This window comes from Phocoena phocoena, chromosome 6 (assembly GCF_963924675.1).
Source record: "Phocoena phocoena chromosome 6, mPhoPho1.1, whole genome shotgun sequence".
Classification (NCBI taxonomy): domain Eukaryota; kingdom Metazoa; phylum Chordata; class Mammalia; order Artiodactyla; family Phocoenidae; genus Phocoena; species Phocoena phocoena.
Window position 1 is genome coordinate 52,075,035 of NC_089224.1, and position 26,327 is coordinate 52,101,361.

The 26,327-nt window shown below is 35.6% G+C and overlaps 1 protein-coding gene across 9 annotated transcripts in view; it reads left to right on the forward strand.

Moving 5' to 3' along the window:
• NFIB (nuclear factor I B) overlaps positions 1–20,529 on the forward strand; it is a 433,275-nt gene extending 412,746 nt beyond the window's left edge. For 7 of the 9 annotated variants that reach the window (XM_065878874.1, XM_065878875.1, XM_065878878.1 and 4 more), the window contains 2 exons: positions 6,649–6,737; positions 20,365–20,529. In XM_065878874.1, the coding sequence (XP_065734946.1) occupies positions 6,649–6,737; positions 20,365–20,494 (219 nt within the window). In that variant the 3' untranslated portion in view covers positions 20,495–20,529. The remainder of the gene's footprint in view (positions 1–6,648; positions 6,738–20,364) is intronic. The other 2 variants (XM_065878880.1, XM_065878882.1) reach the window with 1 other exon arrangement.
• Positions 20,530–26,327: the final 5,798 nt, after the last annotated feature.

Here is a 26,327-nt window from a genome sequence, read left to right on the forward strand (position 1 = left end):
CAAGGTCTGGAACCAGACTGTCTTTGAGATGATTGGCTTATTTAATGCATTCACTATTGGCATGGGGGAAATCTTAAAATCAGAACTTCAATTGGAACTTCATTCTTTAACTTTTCTCTTGGACGATGGTGTGGTGGCTTGAAGAACTTGTGGGTTTTTGGCAAACCGAACTCTTTAGTCTCTGCTGAGAAATGTCTTTTTATGATTTGGAACTTTTTCAGAAGTGTCAAGGACCTCCTCTCTGGCTTAACTTCACAGAAGTTTAGTAAAATGCGGTGTTTCCTTTCCTCCTTATACTTCCTGAACACACTGTGCACATTCATTATGATAGGCAGTGAAGAAACCACACTTCCTAAATTTCATCTCCCCAAGAATATGGGAATTATATAGCAGAGTATTGGGTATTGCTTAGAAAATACAGAAATTTTTGTATAATCTAGTCTAACAATTTTAGTATAAATGGCAAATATGAGACAGCTTACTTGAATTAGCACCAATTTCATATTGATCAACTTCATAATGAATTTGCTAAATTGCAGGCCTTCTTTCTTTGTAGCCATAGAAAGTTTGGTAATATAAAAAGGTCTAGTTAATTTGATCACCGTTATACTAGAGTGTAAGGCCATAATAAAAGTATAAATCCTTACTGTTATACATCAGTACAACATATTTACAAAACCCTTATTGCAAGTTGGAAAAAAAGTTTGTAGCTAAGAAGCTTCTTGTTTGGAAATAAAAGATTAGTATTCGAAGTAATTCGATTACTATTCATATCAATTACTATTGATTACTATTCAAATACTATTACTATTTGAGTGTTGTGTAGGCAAGGATAACGATCCAGATCTTAGGTGTTTCCCCTTGGGCAGATTTTTGAGGGAAACTAGATGGTCCCCATGCTTGTTTTTCTGAAACTCATTGAGTTGGGCTAAGGTACATATTAACCTTTGATATCGATTTGAGATTTGAGATGGAGCAAATGGGAGGTCACTTTTGCCTTCCCTGAGACAACAAAGTCAAGTCAGCTCTAGTTTATGAAATACAAGGCTTGTTTTCATAATCTCAAAATTATAATCTCCTGACTATATATGCTACTTATTATTAGAGCTAATGAATCAGTGGGCTGATCAACTCAAGCCCTTGCATTACTTCTCACAGTTGCATGGATTTTACTGGTGCCCGGGCTTCCGCATGTTACATCTCTTGCATGATTGTATGATGCTCTTATTTCAATTTCAATCACTGGGCTACTTTCTATGGAAATGTTTTCAACACTTTTCTTGATAAAAATTTGAAACTAGAATTTGAAAGGACTTTTCACGACACTAAAAATTTCTGTTACACCCAATGGCCTTTTTAAGACGTTGCCTCTGTACGATTTTATGTTTGTTTATCTAAGACATTCATTGAAATCCCTTTATAGTATTTGTCCTGACAAATGGCAAAGCCAAAGCTAGGTACCTTAAAACCACTGGCAAGGTAGTCTTTTATTAAAGGCAAGCAATTGAAAGGCCACAAGTAGACTATCAACAAACTTTTCAATAAAGTCAGGAAGCAGGCTATCAACACTTGGGCTGTTCTTATTGTGTCTGTTATCATAATTGACAGCTTGACGTAAAACCCTATCACATGACTTCTGGGTAGGTATGTAAATGGATAAGAGGTCACCTTTCACATATGCTAGCTGGAAAGGAAACACATTTAAAGGAAGTTTCACTCAAAATAATGGCTATGCAAATGTTTAGCTTTTTGGCTAGTTCTTAAAATAAAAAAAATAAATAAATAAAAAACCTTCCAAAGTCTGTCTTTTATCATTCATTCATTCACTTATTTTTATTGGGTATCAAAGGCTAATATCCAGATAAATTATTCTAGAGAACATAAAAATAAAATCGTTTGCTGTAACCTTAAATTTCAGTCAATGCAATCACAAGGGAGACAATTTTCTTTTCTGAAATTTTTAACTTCAGAAGATCTAAGGAGAATCAGGGAAATAAAGGAAATTATGAAGAGTTATAATTATAGACATTTTAGCCTTAAATATTCTTGAGCTACACATGAAAAGTAGGGTAGGAAAAGAATAGTGACAGGCAAACTTGTGTCGTGGGAGAGAAACAGGGATTAGGAGTCAGGAGGTGTGGTTTTAGTGACATGACAGGACATGTCTAACCTTGGACAGGCCTTTAAACCTTTCTGTCCTGTTCTTATCTTGGAAAGGAAAATGAAGAGGTTGAACTACATGATCTCCAAGTTCCCCTGAAATCTTAAATTTTACAGATGAAAGTAACCTCCATTTAAAAATTTAAAAAAAAACTTTTCATTTTCTAGTTCTTATGATTTATGGTCAGTAGTGTTTAGTTCATGAACTATGCATACCCGTTTAACTTAATCCTACCGTGTTTATTAAATATCAAGAAGCACGGTTTTCAGAAATTGATATTAGATGTAACTTTAAGGTACCAGGATGACCTTGAATATCTTATTCATTTTTATATGTTTACATGCTCCACCTGTATCACAATTTTATCTTGACCATTTTGTTTGTTCAGTAAAGCTACATCCTTTTCATTCAGAGGCCATTTTATTTGCTCTCTGGCAGGTGATTAATAAAATAAAAATCAACTAATCTAAGAGTTAAGAGGAAAATATGAATCCTGAAGGATTAATCTTTTTAATCACCCCACCCCCAAAAGCACTCCCACCCCCCAAAAATCTGTTTCTTTGGGGGCTATCTGGAGAAATGAAGAAACCTAAAAGAATATAAAACACACCTTTCAAGATATTCCCTTGAGGGTCCCTGTAAGCTTAAAAAAAAGAAAAGCAAAAAGATAAATTTACCTGTGTTGATTATTCTGTTTACAGTTTAATGGTTTATTGGTTCAACAGAAAGCTGTTGTCATCATAAGGGACTGTTAGTACTGTTTGCTGAGTCCAGCAAAGTAGAACATTTTCTTACCTTCTTTCTTTTGTTCCCAAAGCTAATTGTGAGGCATTTAACAAAAGCCCGTGTTAATAACAATGGAGGCCCAGTCATGTGAATAAACAAACTCTTATTCTGAAATCACAGGCAATGTTGATTCTTCTACCTGCATGAATATTTGAGTGTCGTGTAGGCAAGGATAATGATCCAGATCTTAGGTGTTTCCCCTTGGGCAGATTTTTGAGGGAAACTAGATGGTCCCCATGCTTGTTTTTCTGAAACTCATTGAGTTGGGCTAAGAACAAGGTTCTCATTCCAGAGATTTTACGGACATCATCTTAAGAACATACGCAGTGAAAACTTTGCCTTCACTTCTTTCTTAGTTTGGATTTTTTCAACCCCATCCCTTCACTCATAGCTTTTTTGAAGGAGAATCTTAAACTTCCTTACCTCACCTTCTGTTTGCTTTTGGAAATCTGGGCATAATTGTTTTAATATAAAATTTACCTTAATTTTCTAGACAATCTTATGTCATGTTTGTGGATGCATATAAATTAAAGAATTAAAATTATTTATATGTGTGCATTTCTGTGAGGGTGTGCATATGACCAGATCTGTCAAAGTCTGTATTGTTACAAACGTACGAGTTGCTACAAACACAACTTTAACAAACTAAATTTCTAAACGACTTTGCCCCTGGTGTTTTAAACTTGATTACTCTAGGGCGAAAAAGTATCTCCCTATTTTTTGAGGAAAAATACTTGGAAAAATCACTAGGGCGTTGTTGAAGCTTTGCAGAAAATTTTTATGTTAATGAAAGGCATGTATTTATGTACCACCTAAAATTAAAGATTTAAAATTTAATTTAAAAAAAGAATTGATAGCTAAATTACATAACACCTACCCTCTCACAGGACAGAAATTGAGGAATCACTACCCTAAACTTAAATAAGATTATCACCTATTATTTTAAACATTTAAAGTCTAAAGTAAAATTCGTTTTGGTTAGGAATTCTGAATTATGCTAATACTGAGAATATTTAACATGTTCCTAAAAGAAGCTTAAATACACTTAACCTTTCATCACCTGAGAATCTGTTCAAAATTTGCTGGGTCAGGACTATCTTATTCAAACAAGATTCTTAGGAATTGATTTCATTAGGAATTAGTATCATGGAAAATTTCAGTGAATATACAGTTTCTATTTTAATTGTTTATTGTTTCCCCTGTCCACACGATCACCTTTAAAATTTTCTTAATCAAGAGGTTAATTATTAATTCAAAGGCTCTTGGTCAAGTAACCTGGTTAAGTAAGTTATAACATATAAGCAGGTATAAGTACTTCTCCTCAGAAACTTTTGGAAATGTTGATAATGCCAGTCCACAATCTAAATAGCTAAATAAATTTAAATTTTATTTTATATTTTCAGTAACTGAAAGGAAATTAATTCAATACTAATTGATATCCTGCCCGTTTCTTTGGCACGTAGATTGTTAAATATACTCAGTGATCATTTTTTCTGTATTTAAGCATAATTATCTGTTTGGGAGAAGATATTTTGATCATATGTACCTTAAGTATGGTTGAAAATGAATAGTTGTAGTCAGGTTTCATCCCTTTGAGACTACTGTTAGGAGAGAAAAGTCCAAAAGTATGTTGATTTTAAGTGTTCAACGGGTGGCCAAAGACAGCCCTCTTGACATTTTGGAGGGATGATTAACAAAGAAACAAACAAAAAATTAGCAACATGAACAACAAAAAACTAACTGATTTACATATGCATTCTTCCAAGGAGACAACAGTGTCTCCAGTTGTCTGGGAGACAAGCCAATCAGTGAGTGATATTTAGGTCACCTGGCTTTGTGAAAATAGCTTTTCTTTATGAAAATTTCTCCAATATAACCTGAGAGGCTCATAGAAGCTAACCTGAAATTAATTATTAGCAGAATTAACATGTGCTCTGCCTAGAGCTCTGCTCTACTCTGCCTCCCTTCTTCAGAATGTTTACTTGACTCAAAACTAGGACTAGAGCAGAATCTATGAGTGGTCCTTAAGGTAATCTTTATACGAAGCCAAGCTTCTTGAACTGTTTTTAGATTGTTTTCATAGTATTGCTTGAAAAGAATATACTTTGAAGGAGCCAACTGACTACTGTTACTGAAGAAATAATTGTTCAAATTGCCCCATCACATTGCATTTCTGATGAGATGCTCCATTTTGAGCACTTTTTAAAAATCTTGCCATAAAATTTCCTCCTTTATGCAAGCATTAAGGTCCATTTTAAGAATATTTTTCATTCTAATTTAATTTCTTTACTGATATATGGCTTATTTATGACATATATTCTAAGCAAAATCTACATATCTTTCAACCTATCTATCTGTCTACATTAAGGGAATTTTTTCAGCTTTTTAATTAGTTAATTAATTGATTGGTTAATTAATTTTCAGTTCTTTAATTTATAAAATTACTTTTACCTGAAATATCAGTATAATTAAAATACATGTTTGGGGAATTTTAGGTGGTGTTTTTGGAGCCTCATAGATCTGTAGAAAAATGAGCAAAACCAAATATTCTGAAGCTCCAGAATCACTATTACCTAGAGTGTATAGAAAGTAGAGTCTAAAAGGAAAAGATTCTTAATAGCCAATTCTTTTTTTAGCCATAATGTTATCAGAAAGGATTAAAATAACTTATCATGAGTTTAAAGGGACTTTGGCTCCAATCATCATCTTCTAGAAATTCTTACTGAAAAGCAGCAAACAAGGTTTAGTGGACTGCTTTGAATAAGTCATCTTTTCAATGCAAGATTCAGTTAATTTACAGCATAGCTCTCTACAGATTAAAACCCATGATTTTCTAGTGTGTTTTTTCCCCCCAAAGCCAGATAAGTTTACTTTCTTAAGGATAAAAATAAGCAATATATCTTTTCAATAAATCTGCTAGCACTGTAGGGCAGCTGTTAACCAAACAGAGCTGGATAGGGTTACTGGAACAACCTCTGAAGGGCAGAGCTGATGATTTGGAGATCTGGGAAGAATTCGTTTCAGCTTGTATTCAGCGCATTCCTCACTCTATTCAGATGTGGTAAAGTATTTCCAATGCCATTACTCTGAGTTTAAAATAAAAGTAGAAACTCTTATCAACTCTGTCTGAAAAAAAAAAAAAAAAGCCACTTTGAATAAAACAAAATTAGTAAACATCTAAAACTGAATCCCTTGATGCTTCTAAACGTAAGTTAGGGAGGATGTTCATAAGGTGGGACCCTTCTCCTCTAAACTGCATGTCTTCTGTGTTTTGCAAACTGCATGCTTAAAAGTTATTGATTATTTTACTCAGTGCAGATTATTTGGTATGTTACATATTTTTAAAAGCTTTAAAAATTTTTTTTTCTAAAATATTTCTCTCTACTGAACATTAACGTTTGCTTTTATTTCAGCACATTTTGTACTCTAATTAATGTCTAATTGTTATGTTCTAAGCACTCATTTCTCTTGTATGCTTTAATTAATAGAGAAGCATATTGCAATAGCTTTTTCTGAAAAACAGTCTAGGAATTTTGCTTTTCAGAGTAAGGTTTTCTTTTGCTCTTTTTTTTTTTTTTAAGTTGCCTCTTGGGAAAGTAAGGTTAATGCCATGTACGGTACTAGTTTGCATGTGTTCATTTAAATACTAAAAACTGTAGTACTGCTCGATCCATATCTGACTGCTAGGTTTCAATTGACAGCTGAGGATTTGTGACTGGACCATGAATCAAAACGGCAGGCATTTATACCCCAGTACCAGTGAGGATACATTGGGAATTACTTGGCAAAGGTAACATTTTAATTATTTCCAACCCTACACTTACACCTAAAATTACATGAGCTATAGTGTTTGTTTCTAACTAGCTTTACAGAAAGTATATATATGTTAAAATTTTAGTTGTTTTGGCTATATCGTCCTTCTCTCCCTACCCTCTTCCTTTATTTCTCATTTAGATGCAACTTCAAATTAATTGGAGATTAGAGCATATGCTAATTGGTGACTGGAATTCCTAAGTGCTGTCAAATGTTGTAAACGATTTATAATAGTGGGGGGAGGTGGGGAGGAGGGGATTTGACACTTAGATTTTAGGAACTGAAAAATGAAATCACAATTTTAGGGAAGATTTTTTTTCAGCTGTCTGAGGAAAAAGCATGGGGTTTTCACATTATAGATTCTTCTCATTTCAGTTCTTTTTCTTTACTGTTAACTTTAAGCCATTTTACTATTCATTTACTCCCCTCTCAGAGGGGAAAAGCTAACTAAAAGAAAAATTTCAAATCAGTCAATTTAACTGTTATTAGCAACACTCATGAATTTTGGAGTGGGGGGATTGTTGGAATCAATAGCTAGAGAAGGAATTTTGTTTAAGTAAAGTTTTAACTTCTTTTTATACATTGATGTGAATCACGGAGAGCTGACTTTATTTGGTTGGCTGAGAAAATCATTCTAAAACTTCGTTTTCGAAACCAGTTTTGATATTGTCTCACGTACTGGTTTTAGAAAGTAAGTAGTGCTAATTCAGCTTCTTATGAATTATTTCAATAAAGAATAAATTGTGTCAAATTGACAAATTAAATGATTAAAATTCATGGTATAATCTTATGTAATGAGATAAAAATTTACAGAAGAGAGTGAGGTAATCCCATAAGGAGTTCAACAGAAGTAGAGCCAACATAATTTTCCAACTGTGTTATGACTGTCATCCTCTCTTTACTAAGCGTCCCTGTGTTAAAAGTACATACTTGGGTATCAGTTGTAAAAGTGCTGCGCATCTCCATATGCTTCATAGAAACTGCTGAAGAGTAAAGTTTCAAAGAATGAAATTAATGAAATGCCCACTTTTTTCTTAGGTAAAAATTAAGAAAATTAGTTGGATTCTGTTTTAAAAGCCTGTTGACTTTTTATTAATTCACTACCTGAAATGAATACCATATGACTTTTCCTCTTTTTAAAGATTAGTATAACATCCTCTTTAAAATGTGTACATTTTTACCTATTTTGATTTTTTTCCACGAAGCTTATATTATTCCTCCATTTGGAAAAAATACAATATATACTTACAAAAAAGAAGATAAACTCAATGAAAGAAGATAAACTATTTATTTAAATAGTCTTTATTAGTAAGTATTTTAAAATTTAATTTGATTCAACTTGATAACACAATATTTGGATCTAATTTTATTTATCCTTATATTCCATGCTCTGTTGGTTGGCTAAGTGGCCCATTTCTACATACAAGCCTAACATATTTAGAAAAAATTGCAAGTCAGATGGAAAGAACTTGTGTTTTTAAATGTAGCTATAGCTGTGTGAACTTCCCAATCTGTGGATTACTGATTGACATTTACTTATCTAAAATTGGGTAGTATTGCTAAAGTACATTAAAGTGAAATAAGGATATAAATTATTGAAGACTTAAACTATAACTGTACCTAGTTCGTAGTGATGTTTCAACTCAAACATTGTTACCCCCAAAAGGAAAAGGTGAGTGGACAGTGAATCACCACAGAACACAGGTATTGGAGTGAATTAATATGACGACTAAACTCAGTTCTTAGGAGAGCATTGTTCATCTTACAAATCATCTTCTTGGTGAAAAAGTGGTGTGGTCATCAGTTTCAGGTCATAATCAGAAAAGAAAAATGGAATTCATGTAGTTAAGATTTATTTTCTCTCTCAAAAATAATTTTTTTGGATTAGCAGACCATGATATATAGAATGGCCTTAGTGCTTCAAAAAGCTTGATGAAGGTAGCTTTTGGTTTGTTTCTTCCCTTTTTATCATGATTCAGAGGGCACATAATTGATAACGGCAGGCGTCACGTTCATGCATTCAACAGGTATTTATTGAATCTCTGTGGTGGGCAGTCCCAGACACACTGTGACTGATGCAGACCCTCACCGTTCTTAAAATCCGAGTATCATACAGTTCAGAGTAAATGTGCTCAGATGCGACAGGAATTTGCTTTGCTTTGTTATACTTATCAAAAATAGGCACACGTGGAGTCCATATTTGATCATAAAATAGGTCATGTCTGTGGCATAACATATTCGTAATTTTTTCATGGTTTATAGTGTGTGTCTTATAGTTATTTAGGAAACTCAGTAGTTTTTTTTTTTCCTAGAAAAGATATTGAAAAAAGAAATCACAAATGTCTGTAACACTACTACTTTTAAGGCAGATAACAGACATCTAAAATCTTCAGGGCACTGCTGCAACTTTAGAATGATCTGAATAAATTAAGAATACATGAGAAATGTCTATCTATTCAACCAGAGAATTAAATCATTTGCCTTTGTCCTAATGGAATAAAGAAAATATCACGTTATTTTGGTTGTGGTTGTTGCTTTTTGTTTTGAACAAAAGGCAATCCCCGGAGACTTTGTGGTAGCAAAGGACAAAGCAAAGAAGGTGTTTTGGTTTTGCTTTGTTTTGATAGTTGTTTGCTACCATTACCTTCTTCGTATAATCACTTGTCCATGGTCGCCCCCTTTTCTGCCTTGTGCCCATCCTTCTGTAGAGGTGTTTCCATGTCAAAGCAGCTCCTTCTTCAGGGCTGAAAATGGCAGTGCTGAGGGAGCTGAGTGAGTATAATCAAAACTGGAAGACTTCCTCCACCCTCCTCCCTCTCCACACGTCCCCCACCCCCAATGTATAAACATTCTCTTCAGAACCAAAGCTGACTCCGTTGGAAAGTTTTCACAGACTTATTAAGTTGCAACCCTGAAGGTGTTCTGTTGTTTTGACCTTAGAATTTTGTGAGCCATTTGTGTGTGTGTGTGTGTGTGTGTGTGTGTGTGTGTGTGTGTTGCTTGCGTCTTGAAAATGTGAATTGTTTTCTAACCCAAAGGTCACGTACTGCAGTCAACCCAGAGTGAAATCCCTTGGTGGAGGGCTTACTTCTGCTTGAGGCTGGAGGGGCTCAGCTCTTAGCCGGGTAATAGGTGATGATGAGTTGCTTATGTTGTTCATAAGGGTACTGTTGTGTCTGTGCTTTGTCCTCTGATGTGGACAAATTACACTGCTACATATGTGAGTTATGTGGGTATAAACAAATACAGCAGTTAACTCCCTAACTGGCTTTCTTTCTTGAAACTATAGCCAGAACATAGCTTGTACTAGCAAATATGAAAGAGCAATATAATTGAATGAACAAGAAAGCCAAAGGACAATCCAAGAATAACATAAACAGAAGTTATTTTAAAACGTTGGAGGTAGTGCTTTATGCAAAAGAGAAACTGGATTTATTGTTTCATTCCCTCTTCTCCCTCTTCACCCCTTTCAAGAAAAGGCAAAGCCACAAGTGAGTGGCTGTATGTGTCTGATGGCTTCTATAAACATAGCAGCAGCCTTCAGATGGCTAAAATAAACATGTGTGTGTTACTGAAGGATATGTTTACACAAACCATTTGCTCAGCCTCTGAAATAATGAATAAACGAAGATTTTACTGAAATAATTGGAGGGATTTTTGTGTTTCTGCTGATGCCATAATTGAATGGCACCGAAGAGACTTTTATCAGCCATTTTCCATGTTACATGTGTTAGCAGTTCCTTTCTATGAGTTGAATACTTCATTCTGTAGTTACTTTACACATGTTTTTGTAAGAAATTGTCGTTTATTACTGCAATTCTAGAGAGTTGTTTGATTTCTCAGGAGAAATTTAGCAGCCAGTAAAGATTATTTGAATCTGGTTGGTCAGGAGAAGGAGGGCAAAAAAAGAAGGAGTAATAGCGTTCATTTCATACATCTAAGCCTGTTTGCATAACCCTGTCCTCAACCATGTACCATTTTCACTGCTTTGTCCATAAAATTTTCTTTGTAAGATATATGTCCTCAACGACTCAAGAATGAATATTTAAACAAAATAATTTTCAATATTGTGGTGCAAACTATGTTTGTATGTAAACATATGTATATGTGTGCCGTGTATGTGTGTGCATGCGTGTACACATGTGCACATGTGTGTATACACGCGGCACATGTATGATAAGGGTAATATGTAATTAAAGGGCTTTACGTAATGCTAATAGTTAACCTGTATTTCAACATTATACCTAGACCATCCCTACAAATTCACTAGGTTAGCATTTCCTGCTTTCAGTTTGTTATCTTGACACATAACTACAGTACAACAGCTGGGTTGTTCCTGGAGTTCCTGGGGGGAGCTTTATTCTCAGAGTGCTGAATTTCCTTTTCAGCTGTCAGCTCTAAAGTGTGTTCGAAATGTTCAACTTTTTACACACCATTCTGGGCCCCTAGAACCACTCTGGGACTATGATAGAAATGCTGATAAGGTAGATGAATGGAAGAATCCCCTTCAAGGAGGGGAGTTGCAAAAGCCAAAATTGCACATGACCATTGTTTGGGAACCAGGGCTGCTAAGTAGCGTTGTTCTTTGTACTTGGATATTCTATTTAAAAGAATTACTTCTCCATTTACATAAAAGTTACTTGTACCTGTTATGAAATCAAAAATTTAAATGTGATCGTTCTTAAAAATGATCTTTATCTGGTGTTTACACACACGCAGTATCTGTAATCTGGCTGTTGAAAAATACATTGGGATTTGTTGCAGTTTTGCCTAACTTTCTCCGTTTGTAAAGAAAGATTTGCACAACACAGCGTTTCCTTTTTATCTAGGAAACTCTTCAGAAGACTTCCTAAGAAATTAATTGTATTCCAGCCAGACTTGCATGCTGCCATCCCACAGGAAATGGGTCAGCAATCCATTAAGATGCCATTAGATAATCTAATTTGGAGCTTAATCTCTAAATTAACCATGCTCCATACTTGAAGCATACTTGAGAGAAAGAAAAAAAGTTTACGTTTGAATCGATAGGGGAGCCGAAGCGTGAAGAAGGCTGTTTGTTTTTTCTGTAGCCGTGGTCACGTCTCAAGCCGTCTGGTAACCAGGAGAAACCAGACATGATGTAATTCCAGATTGAACTTGAACTTCAGGGACTTAGGATAGGGGAACAATGGACCATAGGAATCAATAATGTCCATTTTCCACATGATTATGTTTGGAGCTTTAAGTTAACCTTTATGGGAGAAGCAGCAGGATCTGCAGTGTGACCAAAATGGGATGACCCAGAGACAAGATGTTAGAGGAAAGAAAACAACTTTTTCCGCGATATTTTCTGAGCAGCGCTGCAGATTCCAGCAGGATTAGAAAAGTTCCCGCTCTGCAGTAAACCAGTGGCCTGTTCAGAGCACTCTTTGTTCGCTTAGGTAGGACAAACTTAATCTTACGTTTCCTGTCAGATGATTTTTGGCTGTACTGCGGGAGAAGGAGGAACATGATGCCGAAAATTCCCAAATGTAAACCTTGCTGATTAACCCTTTGCAATGAAAGAAGTATATTAAACACCTCCTTGATTTGAAGATGTTTCATGGAAAGTACCATATTTACATATGTATTAGTTCCCTGAGAAATCAGCTCTGTCAGTGGCCAGCGCACCCTTTAGTAACTTACTTTTTGATTCTCATGTTTGCTAGTGCTGTTAGAAGGTATGTAGTGAATTTTCAGTCATATTTACCGAGATAACAAAGCATATGAATGAGTAAACGTGATAATAAACGTAATGACAAATTACAAAAGGAGAAAAAGTTCAAGAAATTGAAGAACACAAATTTTGAATATTCAGAAATTGCAGACAGCTACAATTATTCTCTCCTTTGTTAATTTTTGTTTTATGAGAAGGAAGGTTTTTTTGCACATGTGAACAGAGTAGCAGGCATAACATAAAAACATGTTCAGTTCCTTAATCATTTTTGATTTTATGCTTAGGAATTCTGAGACAAAAAAGTTCTGTCCTTTAGAGGTGAAATTGTGCAAATAACACTGATTTTTGCTTTTCAATGAAAATCATTTGGGAAAGAATCACATTCTGCTTTTGTATAAAACTTACATTTCTATTTAATTTGGTATGCCTTGGGTGATTTTCTCTAGTGAAAGGCACTATTTGGAAGCACTATTTTTGTAGGGAATTTTGTCTGCTGTTGAAGACTCACATATGCTAATAAGGGGAGCTGTAGCACTTGTAACAATAGCACTGAAAAGGAGCCCGGGGATAGAAAGGAATACAGACTAGAGAAAGAGGATGGAAATCCACACGTAGGATTCTCCGCTGTGGTGCAGTCTGTGGGAGGAGATCAAATCGCTACTTTGAGCCTCATAATTCTATATTTTTAATTGACTAAAACCTCACACAGCTACATAGCTTGTTAGATACATATGCGTCTGTGTACTGTAATTTATTTACAATTAGTCATCTTCATAGTAAATCTCTATCTTCCATTTTCAGTTCTAAAACATGAAAAATATGGAACACAGTTTTTAGGGTTTTTTTTTTAATTTGGCCTGTTCAGGGGAAGAGTATTTTTCCTACTTATGTCTAAAGTAAACATTTTAAGGAAATAAGTTTTTATTACTTTCAAGTATATAGATTGCCTTGTTGAAGGGTCTTCTAGGATTTTGTAAGGGCTGTTTACTAAAAGAGTACAGACATTATAATGTACACATTAGGTAATTAGCTGCAGTGGCCCCATACATAAAGGCTCTTCTTGCCCTGTGCTTTGCATTGGATGACATATTTCACTGGCATATGCCATTATTTTATTTAGAAAATGCTAGTACTCACACATAGTAAAGTTAACACACAATCCAGCATGCCCTGATAACAAAACCCACCTGAAACAACTGAATATAAATTAATGAGCTTTGATGGCCTACCGATTGGATATGTTATTTTCAAAATCGTTGGTCCCCAAGGAGTAGCAATAAAGCAGGCTATTTACCTACTTAGTTAAGGAACAGATATGTTTCTCTTTCATTACTATGAAGTGCTGTTGCTTGCAGTTAGAATAATTCCATTGAGACACCTGCAGTTTATGATATTTGGTGTTTCTCAGAGAGCCCACAAGAGTACTTTGCAGTTAGGTAAGAGCCGGCCAGGGAGCTTTCCAATACAGATTGTTACAAATAGTAATAATCATTAGAAATCACCTTGCACGCAAATAGGATCATTCCGATGGCAATAATGATACTTAAAAATGGGGGAAATAAATTGAAGAAACCCAAGACCTGTGTAAAGCACTTTCACTTCTAGTCTAGCTGCATCAGAAGTGGAACGCAACAAGCAAGTTAACTGACATACAGCCACGTCTGTATGTACATCAAAAAAGGTAAATATTGCCTTCAGCTGAAAAGGATCTGGAATTGGATAAATAAAATACAGGTATTTGTGTTGAAATTTGGACCCAAAAGTTATATTCTTTGGGAATTTCAGTGTGCCTAAATGATTTGGGCCTCAATTCATAGAATCTCTTGTATAATTCAAGGATAATATGAATTCTTGCTTAGTAATATAAGTAGTGTGTTTCACAGAAGAGGGAGATTAGGTGAAGTGTAGTGGGTAAGAATGTAGGTTTTAGAACCACGCTGCTAGATTTCAAATCCTGGCTTCTACAATCTAACAGCAGCAGGGGTTGAGAAGACACAACTTCCCAGCTTCAGTTTCCTCATCTGTAAAGTCAGAATAATAATGGTACTTTTCTCGTAAGTGTATTATGAGGATCGAAAGCTTTAAAGTAGGTCTAGCACGTAGATCAGTGCCTGGCAAATGCACACACTAGGTAAGTGCTAGCAACCAGTATATTCAATAAGTACCATTTTCTTTGTTCTAATACATTAATGAATTCTTAGATATATTCTTTATGTATAATAATTTATGTAATAATTCCTAAACATATGGGTACTTAAATACTACCCATATATTCCTTCCCCTGGTCTGATGGAGCATTTTTTCATAAGACACAATCTGCAGCATTTGTGTTATATTGAAATAAGCCGCCAGTCCAAATGCACACATCCAGGACAGCATGGTTTCTAACTTAATACTTAATTAGCCTGCCCTTGATTGGTTTTTCCAGGTAGATTTTAGCTATTAATAGGGACAATTTTTTTATTGTGCATTTTGGGAGAGATACTAATACCTGTGTGTTCATATTATAGTAACAAAATTAGAAATGTTTAGCCAAGGAAATAATAAACTTTCCTTCTTGGGGGTATTTGAAACAGGTACAGTGGAATTAAGGGCAAATCCTGCTTTTAAATTAAGGTATTTATTTAATTTATTTTCCATGCTTTCTGGGCCATTGCTTATTTTATTGCTATCTATAAGTAATGTGGCTACTGGTACAGTTGAGGTATGTATGAATATATACAATTCTTGGTGTTTCATTCCCGTAATATTTTTTTAAGCTTCTTAAAAGAGTACTTACTATCTTTAAAGCAAATATGGTAGTCTTATGATTAAATCAGTATGTAAAATCTGAATGGGTGATATGATTATTCCCCTGAAAAGTATTAGTACACTGGATACTTTGACATTTCATAAAATGTTTGACAAATGGGTTGCCCAACCCATTATCAGATGCACACAGACTAGTAATAAATGAATTTTGCCATTCTTCAATTAGCTTTTATTTCAGGACGAATAGTTGAAGGAAGCCTTTGACTTTGGTTCTTTACTAAACTTATGACTCCATATATGTTTATTTGGTACGCCATGGTTCTTGAGTGGGTACCAAGTTAAAAGCTAAGGACCCAACCCTTTTTGGCCTAGAATACACAGTCACAGAATGCATAATTTTTATAAAGCACAACCAAGTCAAATGTTGACTTGTCCAGAGGAGTTTTCTCAGTTTCTTTCTTTGAAAGGTACAGAGTCTCTTTACTCCTTGTAGATGCAAAGACTAGCCATTTTATCCAGTTTGTCCCGGATAAGAAATATATAGTGTATCATTTTTAAAAAGAAGAAGGAGGTATCTTCTTCCTCCTTAATCCTCACCATAACGTCACTCTCAACTAGCTTTGTTTTCAAAGGAGATAGATATATCAAATTTCAGATTTGCTAGATCACCCAGACGGATCACATATTCTGTGCACAAGTCTGCTGCAGCACTAGCCAGCTGTGTGGAGCATGGGAAATTCATTGTCTCCTGAAGCAAATACATTTTGCCTTCAGAAGACTCTGTTCAAAAGTTCTTTTGAATGTTTGGTCAACGTCTAACTTCCCAGGGAAGCAGTATAATAGTTAAATGGCCATGGGAATCAGAACTGATTCATATCTGAGATCTAGGTGGGTAACTTTGGATGAGTTTAAGCCTCAACTTTCTCATCTGTGAAAAGGGGATAATGATGGCAATTTCAAGAGTTCGTTGAGAAAATTAAGTGACATAGCATATGTAAAACACCCAAGATAGCACCTTGTTCATAGTAGGCCCTCAGCATGGTATCTTCTGGAAGTTTCTGCCTTTACACTAATTCTGTCTACCTGAACCGTATGGAACAAGTCTATGTTTCTTTTCAACTCAACTATCATGTCTTCCCTGTTTCTGTTTAATGTTCCTCAAATGACATGATTTGGTGAGTTTCTTCACCAAAGAAATGCCATAGAGTTTGTTTCCCTTGAAGATCGATGCCTAGAAGAAACAATGCTTCTGAGATAGTCTGATCAGTATAAAATGAAGCCGTACCATCACCTACCATTAATGCATCTTAAGGTCAAAGTAATTTGTTTGTTTGTTTCTTTCCTTTGGTGGTGGGGGGGGGGGCGGCAGCCACATCATACATTTGATCAGAATCACATGAAAATATGATCCATGATATCAGATGTATTAATTTTTCCTGTAATTTTTATTTAACTTTATTTTATTTTTAATGAAATATCTCATTATATACTTAGAGCGTACGTAGAGTAGAAGTCACTTGGGTGAATTCTGCTTTGTGTTAAAGTGTTGTCAAAATATTTGGGGCTTTTTTTTGTGCCTGATTTTCCACGAAGTACTTGTATTCTTTTCTCTTTTTACTAGTATGGCAGATATATATATATTTTGTTTTGTTTTGTTTTTGTTGTTGTTGTTGTTTTTGCAATACGCGGGCCTCTCACCGTTGTGGCCTCTCACCGTTGTGGCCTCTCCCGTTGCGGAGCACAGGCTCCGGACGCGCAGGCTCAGCGGCCATGGCTCACAGGCCCAGCCGCTCCGCGGCATGTGGGATCTTCCCGGACCGGGGCACGAACCCGTGTCCCCAGCATTGGCAGGCAGACTCTCAACCACTGCGACACCAGGGAAGCCCAATATTTTTTAAAGATGTGCTTTCAACTTTCAGTCATGCTCATCTTCTGTTTGCCTTAAAAAAAAAAAAAAAAAAAAGGTGATTTGGCAATGGAAAATGTAATGAAGACCAAGTAAATGAAGTGTTTGAAGATATATTGCTGAAGTAGCTTAATTTGACTTTGAATATTTTCAAATCTTTCAATTGAGAGACTCTCATCTCTTAATAGACAGAGACACAGATTATTGGATTGAACATAAGGTTGTCCATATAATTTTCATTCTATTAGAAATTAAAATGATTAAGCATTTTACATGTAACTAGTTGTATATGTACATAAATATGAAAGTGTGTTTATTTTATCCATGCTGGCAATCATTGACATTGACTTATGTAGAGAGAGTTGATATGTAAAAAGCACTGTTAAATTTTTACCTGAAAAACTATGAGATTTGAGGCATTGTCTTTTAGAAATTAAATGATCTAAGTTATTTTGTTTGGTTAAACATTTTTCTTTGCACTGTTATAATCTTTGAATTAGTTTTACCAGTTTTTTTTTCAACGGGACTACCAAAAAGCTCTAAAAAATGTCTGTGCCTTACAGGTCTGTATTTAACCTACAGATTGGCAATAAGAGACTTGTAAGCTCATATATGGGGTCTGCATAGTGTTAATGTCTGAGATTTATTTTCCCCCAAAGGTTCATAAACAGTATTGACAAATATATCACACACTGCAATTTTGACGTGGTCATAATGTAGCATGGGAGGTTTGAAAGGTTTAAATAAACATCTAAATTGAATTTGTTAGCTCTTCTGCAGCAAGAGTCCTGTTAGTCACCAGCATCTATGTATTTTTATCAAGAATTTTCCATAAACTAACAATACATGTCTCTTCTAAAGAACTGAGTAAGAAAGCTATTGCAAAATAAACCCTGAATTCCTGTCTTTTCTGCCATTGATCAGTAGACTTCTCCATTTAAGGAGTCACATCTATTTTCAAGCATTAAAATACACGTTATTTTCCTAAAATATGCAGTTTCTAAATGACTTCCTAGAGCCCATTTAATTTGGGACTCGTTAATTTTGCAAAGTTATTTACTTGTCGTTGACATTTTCTTTTACTGTCAAGGATTATCAATTTGAGCTAGTCTTTTTATTTTGTATACATGCTTCCTGCTTTAGGTTAAAAATAATGGAGATCCATTTTTGTCATTTATTTGTTGAGAAATAATTAGCATCAGCTATGGCCAGCAATAAGGATTGATAGGATAAGGTCATTTTCTTTAGAGATCTTACCTTTCAGTAAGTAAGATAATCATAGATAACAGATAATTATGATATGAGGTAGTGCTATATAGAAGTACTATGTGATCAAGTGCAGTAGGACAGTGGAGGGAAAATGTTTCATGATGCATCACGTAACACTCTTCCCAATCAGTGGTGCAAAATGCAGAAATAATTGTTGAAGATGTGTGTGGGAAGAGAGAAATAATGTGAAAACAGTTAAGTCTCTTAGAAAAGGTTTCAATAACAACTTTTTATTCTATAGAATTATGATTTTTTATCCTATAATGACATATCTTTTTATTTGAATTTTTTGTTTCAAGTATTATACGATTTTTCCTGCATAGTTAATTTTTGTTAACACTAAACATCTCTAATGTTAAGTTCAGAGATGCCTATTTTCTTATTATAGGGGCCAAACTGCAATGTACTCATGAAACTATGTGATTATGAGCAACACTTTTAAAAAAGATATAGTTGGGTGTGATTTGGAATATTTCATTGATTTGCCTGTTGTTAATCCAAAAATTTACTGAGCACCTACCATGTACCAGTTACTGTATTAGATGGAGAACAGAAAGAGAAATGGACTTTGTTATTATGGATCTCATACTCTAATCACAAAATCCCTTTAGCATAAAAGGTCACTGTGAATATTTTTCTGTTAAAATATTAACTCAGAAGTATGTACCTAGACGTGATAATAAGCCTCTTTATTTGTTTAAAAGTGTCATGAGAGTAAAAAGTTACATATCAAGTTCTTTTTTTTTTTTAATCCAAGCCTTTTCTTTTTGGGGGGTAGAGGGAGTAGGTAGGAAAATTGTTCCTTCAAGGTAATATTCCATAAAGGTTTTTGTACCTTTGGAATTTAAATATGAAAAAATGAGGGTGTCTAGCTTGATACCTACCATAGTAGAATCCATCTCACCTCATGGCTCCAAAAGTAAAGAAAAGGATATAAATTAAATTTAAAGGATAAATTAAATTTAAAACATTGAAGTTGTATTTCCATGCCAGACGATGACAAAACTGGGTCTGGAATTGTCAGTTGGATGTTTTCTTGTTTCATGATTATTTATGCAGCTGTTACTTAGCGGACATTAGTTCCTAGTTGAATGTTGAAACAAATAATGCATCTGATTAGGTATACCCAGAATGTATGTTATGGGGTTGTTTTGTGACATGTAGGTGTCGTGTTATTTTCCTCTGTATGATACTTGTTTAATGAGAGATTATGCCAGTAGCAATTAGAGAATTGTTTTTGTTTTATACAGCCCCAAATACGACATCGGTGAAATTAGAGTTGGTTGGAGAGGGGCAGGCCCCTCCTCTGCTTACTCCCTCCCTGTGGGGCTTCTCCCAGGCTGCTCTCCAGACTCCCAAACTCACAGCAGCGGGGATGTAGAGACATGACTGATGCGGAGGGACAGGGGATGCCCTGGCTTCTGGTGTCAGCTTCCAACTACACATTATGCACTGGCCTTCCGAAAAATGTATTTTCTCTTATTGTGAAGGGGAAAAAAATCTCTTTCATCATGGCTTTCAATTTTATTCAGCCGATAGGCAGGTGAAAAATTGAAATACATCACAACTGCTGGTGAATTAAAACAAGATCAGAGTATTGCTTGCAAAGTATGTTGGCACTGTTGTAGATTTGCTCTTTTCTTTCTCTTTTTTTTTGACAAAAAATCATATTATATTTATATCAAAGTAGACCAAGTATTTTAGGAAGAGTATCCTCAATCAGAGTTTAATAACTATGGATGAGTCTTACTCGAGTTTTTTTTCACAATTAGTCTTACCATCCGTGAAGGAAATAGACCATGTAGCTTACATACGTATAATGTTTATAATTTAGCACATGTATCTCATATTAAACTGCAATTTGGAAAAAAGCTATTGTAGTAATTTGATGCCTATGGAATTTATATTTCTAATATTGCTGTAGAGTAACGTTGTATTTTTTCTTTTTCTCTTCCTTCCCTCCTGCCCCTCTCCTGCCAACAGTCCTGGTACCTGGGCTAGCTTGGTTCCTTTCCAAGTATCAAATAGGACACCCATCCTACCGGCAAATGTCCAAAATTACGGTTTGAACATAATCGGAGAACCTTTCCTTCAAGCAGAAACAAGCAACTGAGGGAAACATGAAATACAACACTAGTTTAAGAAATTTAAAAAAAAAAAAAGGAAAAGAGAAGACTGGACAAAACAAAACAAACAAAAAGGGAGAAAGGAAAGAAACTGAAGAAAGAAGATAATAGACCAGCAATCGCAGCACTTACAATCACTAATTCCCTTAAGGTTGAAACTGTAATGACATAAAAAGGGTCGATGATATTTCACTGATGGTAGATCGCAGCCCCTGCAAAGTAGCCTTTGTTACATGAAGTCCGCTGGGAAATAGATGTTCTGTCTCTATGACAATATATTTTAACTGACTTTCTAGATGCCTTAATATTTGCATGATAAGCTAGTTTTATTGGTTTAGTATTCTTGTTGTTTACGCATGGAATCACTATTCCTGGTTATCTCACCAACTAAGGCTAGGAGGCGGCATCAGAAGTGCTGGGTGACAGAGCCATGAGCCAGCCATTTTATAAGCACTCTGATTTCTAAAAGTTAAAAAAAATATATATGAAATCTCTGTAGCCTTTAGTTATCAGTACAGATTTATTAAATTTTGGCCCTTAACCCAGCCTTTTCCAGTGTGTAACCCAGTTTGAAATCTTAAAAAAAAAAGAAAAAAAAAAGAAAAAAAGAAAAAAAAAAGAAAAAGAAAAAAGGAAAAAAAAAAACAGTTTGAACACAAAGGCTCTATGGAAGAAATGCCTCTATGTAGGTGAAGTGTTATCTCTGCATGCAACAGTAAAAATTAATATAATAGTTTCCCCACAAAAGAAACACTTAACAGAGGCAAGTGCAATTTATAAATTTATATCTAAAGGGGAATCATGATGATAAGTCCTTCAGCCCTTGGACTCTAAATTGAGGGGATTAAAAAGAATTTAAAATAATTTTGAACGAATTTATTTTCCCCTCAGTTTTTGAGGGCAGTAAAAAGGCATTAAATCAAGACAAATCATGTGCTTGAGGAAAAAAAAATTAATGAAAACACAGCACTTATGTTGGTTTAGCTGCAGCCTCCTTGGAGGTAGAATTTATTTATTTAAAATTACTGGTTGCATCAAGAACCCATAGGGTGTACAAAAGGTTCTATAAAATCTGCATTCTAGAGACAAAGAGGCAGGCAAATCCATGTCACAAGGGTAAAGCTTACAGTTTACAAACTGGGAACGCCAGGGTGTAGGATATAAAAATGCACTCTTGAGAAAACAAATGTAATCAGGGTGCTGAATACTTGCATGGTGCTTTCAGACATTAGCCTTGTTCAACAAATTTCTTGTATTGACAGATCTGTGGTGTGCATGGGCAGACACATTTTTGCCTCTATGTCTCTTAAAATTTTAATTAAAAATACTCTTTCCAGTAATCCTAATTTGCACGAAGATATAATGTCCACATTACGTGCCTTGCCTTGAAATCTAAAAAACAAAAAAAACACAAAAAAACACAAAAAAGTGACATCACTACACTTGTTTTGCTGCATTTATTATCATTTTAAATCTTTACCATTTTTATGACAAAATATTTTGTACTCCAGACGAAGAAAAATGTGTGACATCATGGATTTTTTAGACAGTTATACCTTTATCTCACATTTATAAAGCATATCATGGCTGTGTATAGTTGCCGCTTAAAAATTGTAATCGACCAGCAATATTTTCAGTATTTTGGTGTTTTTTCTATTAACCTTTCATGTTTTTCATCTTCCAATTAATATTTGGGGGGGAGGGATTTCAAATTTATACGAATTATGCAATACCAAGTTTTGCCTATGTAGGTAGTGCTTTTAGCTGTATTGGTTATTATAGGTAAGTACACAGATTTAAAAAAAAAATAATGTATGCTTTTTTTTTTGTTTGTTTGTTTTAATTGACCAAAGTGGGTACTGCTATTTTTGCAGTGTGATGAGGTCCTTTTGTGTACTGAGAGATGGACAGGGGATTTCTTTTAATATACATATATATATATTCTGGGGTGGGTGGGAGGATTTTTAACACTTTACAGTGTAGCTGTGAAACAGTGCACCCTGAGATGGGCCTGGGTTGCACAGCGACTGTTCTGCCTACTGTGAGAAACTTCAACTTCACAGGTTTCCCTCTCAAACTCCCCACCTGGGGTGCAAGCGGAACTCCTTTCTGCTTTTCATAGCAACAGAGTAAGCGCAAGCAAACACAACCAATTCACCTGGAGGCAGACTTGGCTTAAAACAAACGGTCTTATCTTTTTTAGGGGGGGGCATGGTCGTTTTTCTTGAAAGTTCCGGATCCACAGTGGAGAGTGAGCCTGTCTCATAGTTAGCAAAGATAGTCGTTGAAAAGTACATCTAGCAGATGTTTCAACTTCGGGGCTGAGCATACTTTCTCCTCTAAACTATGCCATCCTGCTGGAGGGGGTGCTCCCGCATCCTTTCCCCACCACTTTCCTTCCCCATTTCTTCATTTCATGAATGTTAGTCTGTGATTTACCTGGGACTCACTACTTCAAAAGGACGGTAGTGCGCTTGGAAATTTTTTTTAATATCCAGGAGATTGAACAGAGGGCTATTATTACATGTATTCGGACTTCTAGATTAACATCAAAGTTCAGTTTTTAAGGAACAAAAATAATAAGTCTTGTTAAGTTTTCATTTTACCTGCCCTTTTTAAACAGAGAACCAGACTAGAAGGGAGATAGAGAATTTTTAGAAATGAATTTTCCTGTGGATGAATTAAGCCCATTAGATGCTGATGGGATTTTTGTTTTTAAGGGATGGTACCTCAAGTATATATTGGATTTAATTTCCCCGGAGGGCTAGAGGGTGAATGGAGGCTGGTTCTACTTTACTCTGCCCCACTGCCCGCCCCCCCCCCACCCCCCCCAGTCCCATTGAGGGAATTCATTACGAGGGGGAAAACCTTTTAGAATTAGTGACACATGGTGGGCTGTCCTGAGGAGCCCCGACCCCCTTCCCCCAGGCCATGGCCTAATAAAATAAACTGTCTGTTGTTCTCACAGCATATCATTTAATAATGAATACTTTAGAACAATGCTTATGGGCCTGAGAATTGTGTTTGATTAGCCCATTCAGTTCGATAGCCCCAATGCTGAAAAGCACAGCAGGAGCCGCAAGTTCAAAAGGAAGTCCAGTCATTTCTGTGATGACTTGCCCTGGTGGAAAACAGATCATCTCAGCCAAGCTCTTCATGTCTCTTCAACCTAGTAGGTGAACAAATCAACCTCACAGGACACGCAGTATTTTTTTAAGAGCAGAGTCGCTCTCTTTTTTTTTTGCCAGTGAATGAGCAGCTCTAGCTAAATAAGTTACACACTGTGGGTATTCCTGCCTGCCTCTTGAATACAAAGGCCTAGTTCAAGTGTTGCTTTTTATTTTTTTTAATCATTTTTTTTTTCTCCTTTCCTTTTGAGATAAAACTCTTAAAAAGATACTACTCTCTATATAATCTCAAATCCATTTCGGCCTCCTCGTCTTTTTACCAGGAAGTATCTTGTGACTAAGGGCCCCCCCACCTCTTGCAGGTCTTGCACGCCCCTCCCCTCCCCAGAACTGCAGAGCTACAGGATGGTGAAGGTCACCCAAGGGCATCAGTAGGGGGTGGCGTCTCCAGCCCCGGCTCCGCGGCACTGTTCAGCTTTCCCTGCGTTGCTTTGCAGCCCACCCCTCACAGTGCCTCTGAAGTGTTTCCTCTGGAGTGACATGAGCGTTTGAGGCTTGTCTAAGGAGAAAAAAGAAAAAGGCAGTGAAGGAGACTGTACATAAAGACATGGCAAAAATCTTAATTATAGCAATATAGTTATGGGGTAATGTTCGGGTGGGCAGCTCCATTAAAAAAAAAATATGTGAATGAATCTGTGAAGCTGCGAGTAGCAAGAAGAGCGAAAGGTCTTCTTCATGAACCGCCTACCTTGTAGACAGTAATTTGTACACTGTATAGTTTTGTTAAGAATTTTTTTTTAAATTAAAATTCCCATGTTTGTAAAGCTAACTTTTTAACAATTATAATGGAACTATATGTTGTTTCCATTTTTAAAGTAAACAAGAATATTCCTTGTTTGGAGACTGGACTTGAGTTAAAACTCTCCAGGCTCTTAAGTTATGTATTAAAAAAAAAAAAAAAATCTGTCCATGTTAGGAGTTATTTCACAGATTCCTGTGCTTGAAAAGCATAGGATACTAATCCTTTAAAAAAGTGTAAATGGAGAAAAGTTATATTTTATGAAGGTTATTTTGTTGTATTTAGTATTGGAAAAGTTGGTTTTCAGAGCATTTCAGAATGTCGGAAGCACCACTGTCTTTTTATTAGTATATACGGCCTTTAGCAAAAGTTTTTGTGATTGTTACGTGATGGTATTTAAGGTTGTTTCACAGAGCATTCAGGATAGGCAGAAAATGACAAAACCGTGCTATGTCTCACATAACGTGTCCTCAGGGAGCAGAATCTTGGATTTGTGACTTGTAGCTTCATAAGGACTCAACAAAAGAGATTGCACAGGGACATCTTCAGCGGTGTGACACCAGGACATGTGTTCTTTACCTAGATTCAAACTCTATGTACCGTGTGAAACGAAGGCTGCAGAAAGTTATCCCATATTCAGTGTACAGTATTCATTTGTAATGAAACAACTCTACAATATTGCTGGCAGATAGGCCCCAAGCATGACATTCAGTATAGTTTACATGTTCCTGTCAAGGTCTTTGGTTAACATTAACCAGCTGCATGCTTCCTGGACTTTAAAAAATTGGGTTTCTATTGAAAACTTTTTTTTTCTTAACTGTGCAGGCTATTCAAGTCCAACTGTAAAAGCTCAAAATTGAATGTTCTACTCCATGCTGAAGGAGCTGAAAGCTGCCTTCTTCATATTTTGCACTTTCTGGTAGTTCCCCTGTTTTTTTCTAATTCCTTAAAAATTGTGTGGGTGGGGTGGAGCACTGCAGTTGGGGGGTAACATGGACCACTGATTTTTGCCCTTTGACCCTGCACAATGACCTTTGCATCAGCCAAACTCATTGCCATGACAACTCTTTGTACTGTGTCCGTGCCACAGATCTGTTGGTGACATTGTTCATATAGTCAAAGGGGACAAGTTGGAGACGGTCAATTTTTACATTTTTTTGTTGTTGTTGCAATTCTTTCTTCAATGGTTGTAAGTAGTTTTGTTTTTTTGTTTTTTTTTTAATAATAAAAGGGTTCACTAGTTAAGACTCTTTAGAAATATCTGTGTGTTGCAATTCAAATTGTTGAGATTGTGAAAACGCTTCAGTGCCACTAGCCTATGAGCACGCCAGCCCCAGCCTCTGATAACTTTTATTGCATGATACAGTACCAGTAACAAATGGTGGCCTACATACACACAAGGCAGTGTGAGCTGGTGACACTAAAGCCAGTCTTGTATTACTGTATTTTTGACAGAATGGTTTTGAAAACTGTGCTACAGGGACTGATGTGGCAAATATATCTCTTTATGCAGAAGGAAGTCTTTTTTTTTTTTTTTTTAAGAAGTATGGCTTATTATGCATTCTTCATCGAGGGCATTGAAGTTGCATGGACTGAAAAAAAGTTGATGCAAAACGAGAAAGAAACAAACAAAAAAAAAAAAACCAGCAAAATGTTTACCAAAAAACTCAAACAAATGAGCAGTGCCTGTTCAATTTCACAGTCTCTGTTGAGTTCAGTTGTAAATATGTTTCAAATGACATTTTCTTGGAAAAAAAAAAAAATCTCTACAGCATTGTAGAATGTGAGGGGTAACTCCATCCCAGGCATAGGCTTCTCAAAGCTGCATTAGATTATGTCTTCATCAAGCTGTTAATTTGTGCTTATATCACATAGAACTTTTAGCATCCTGGG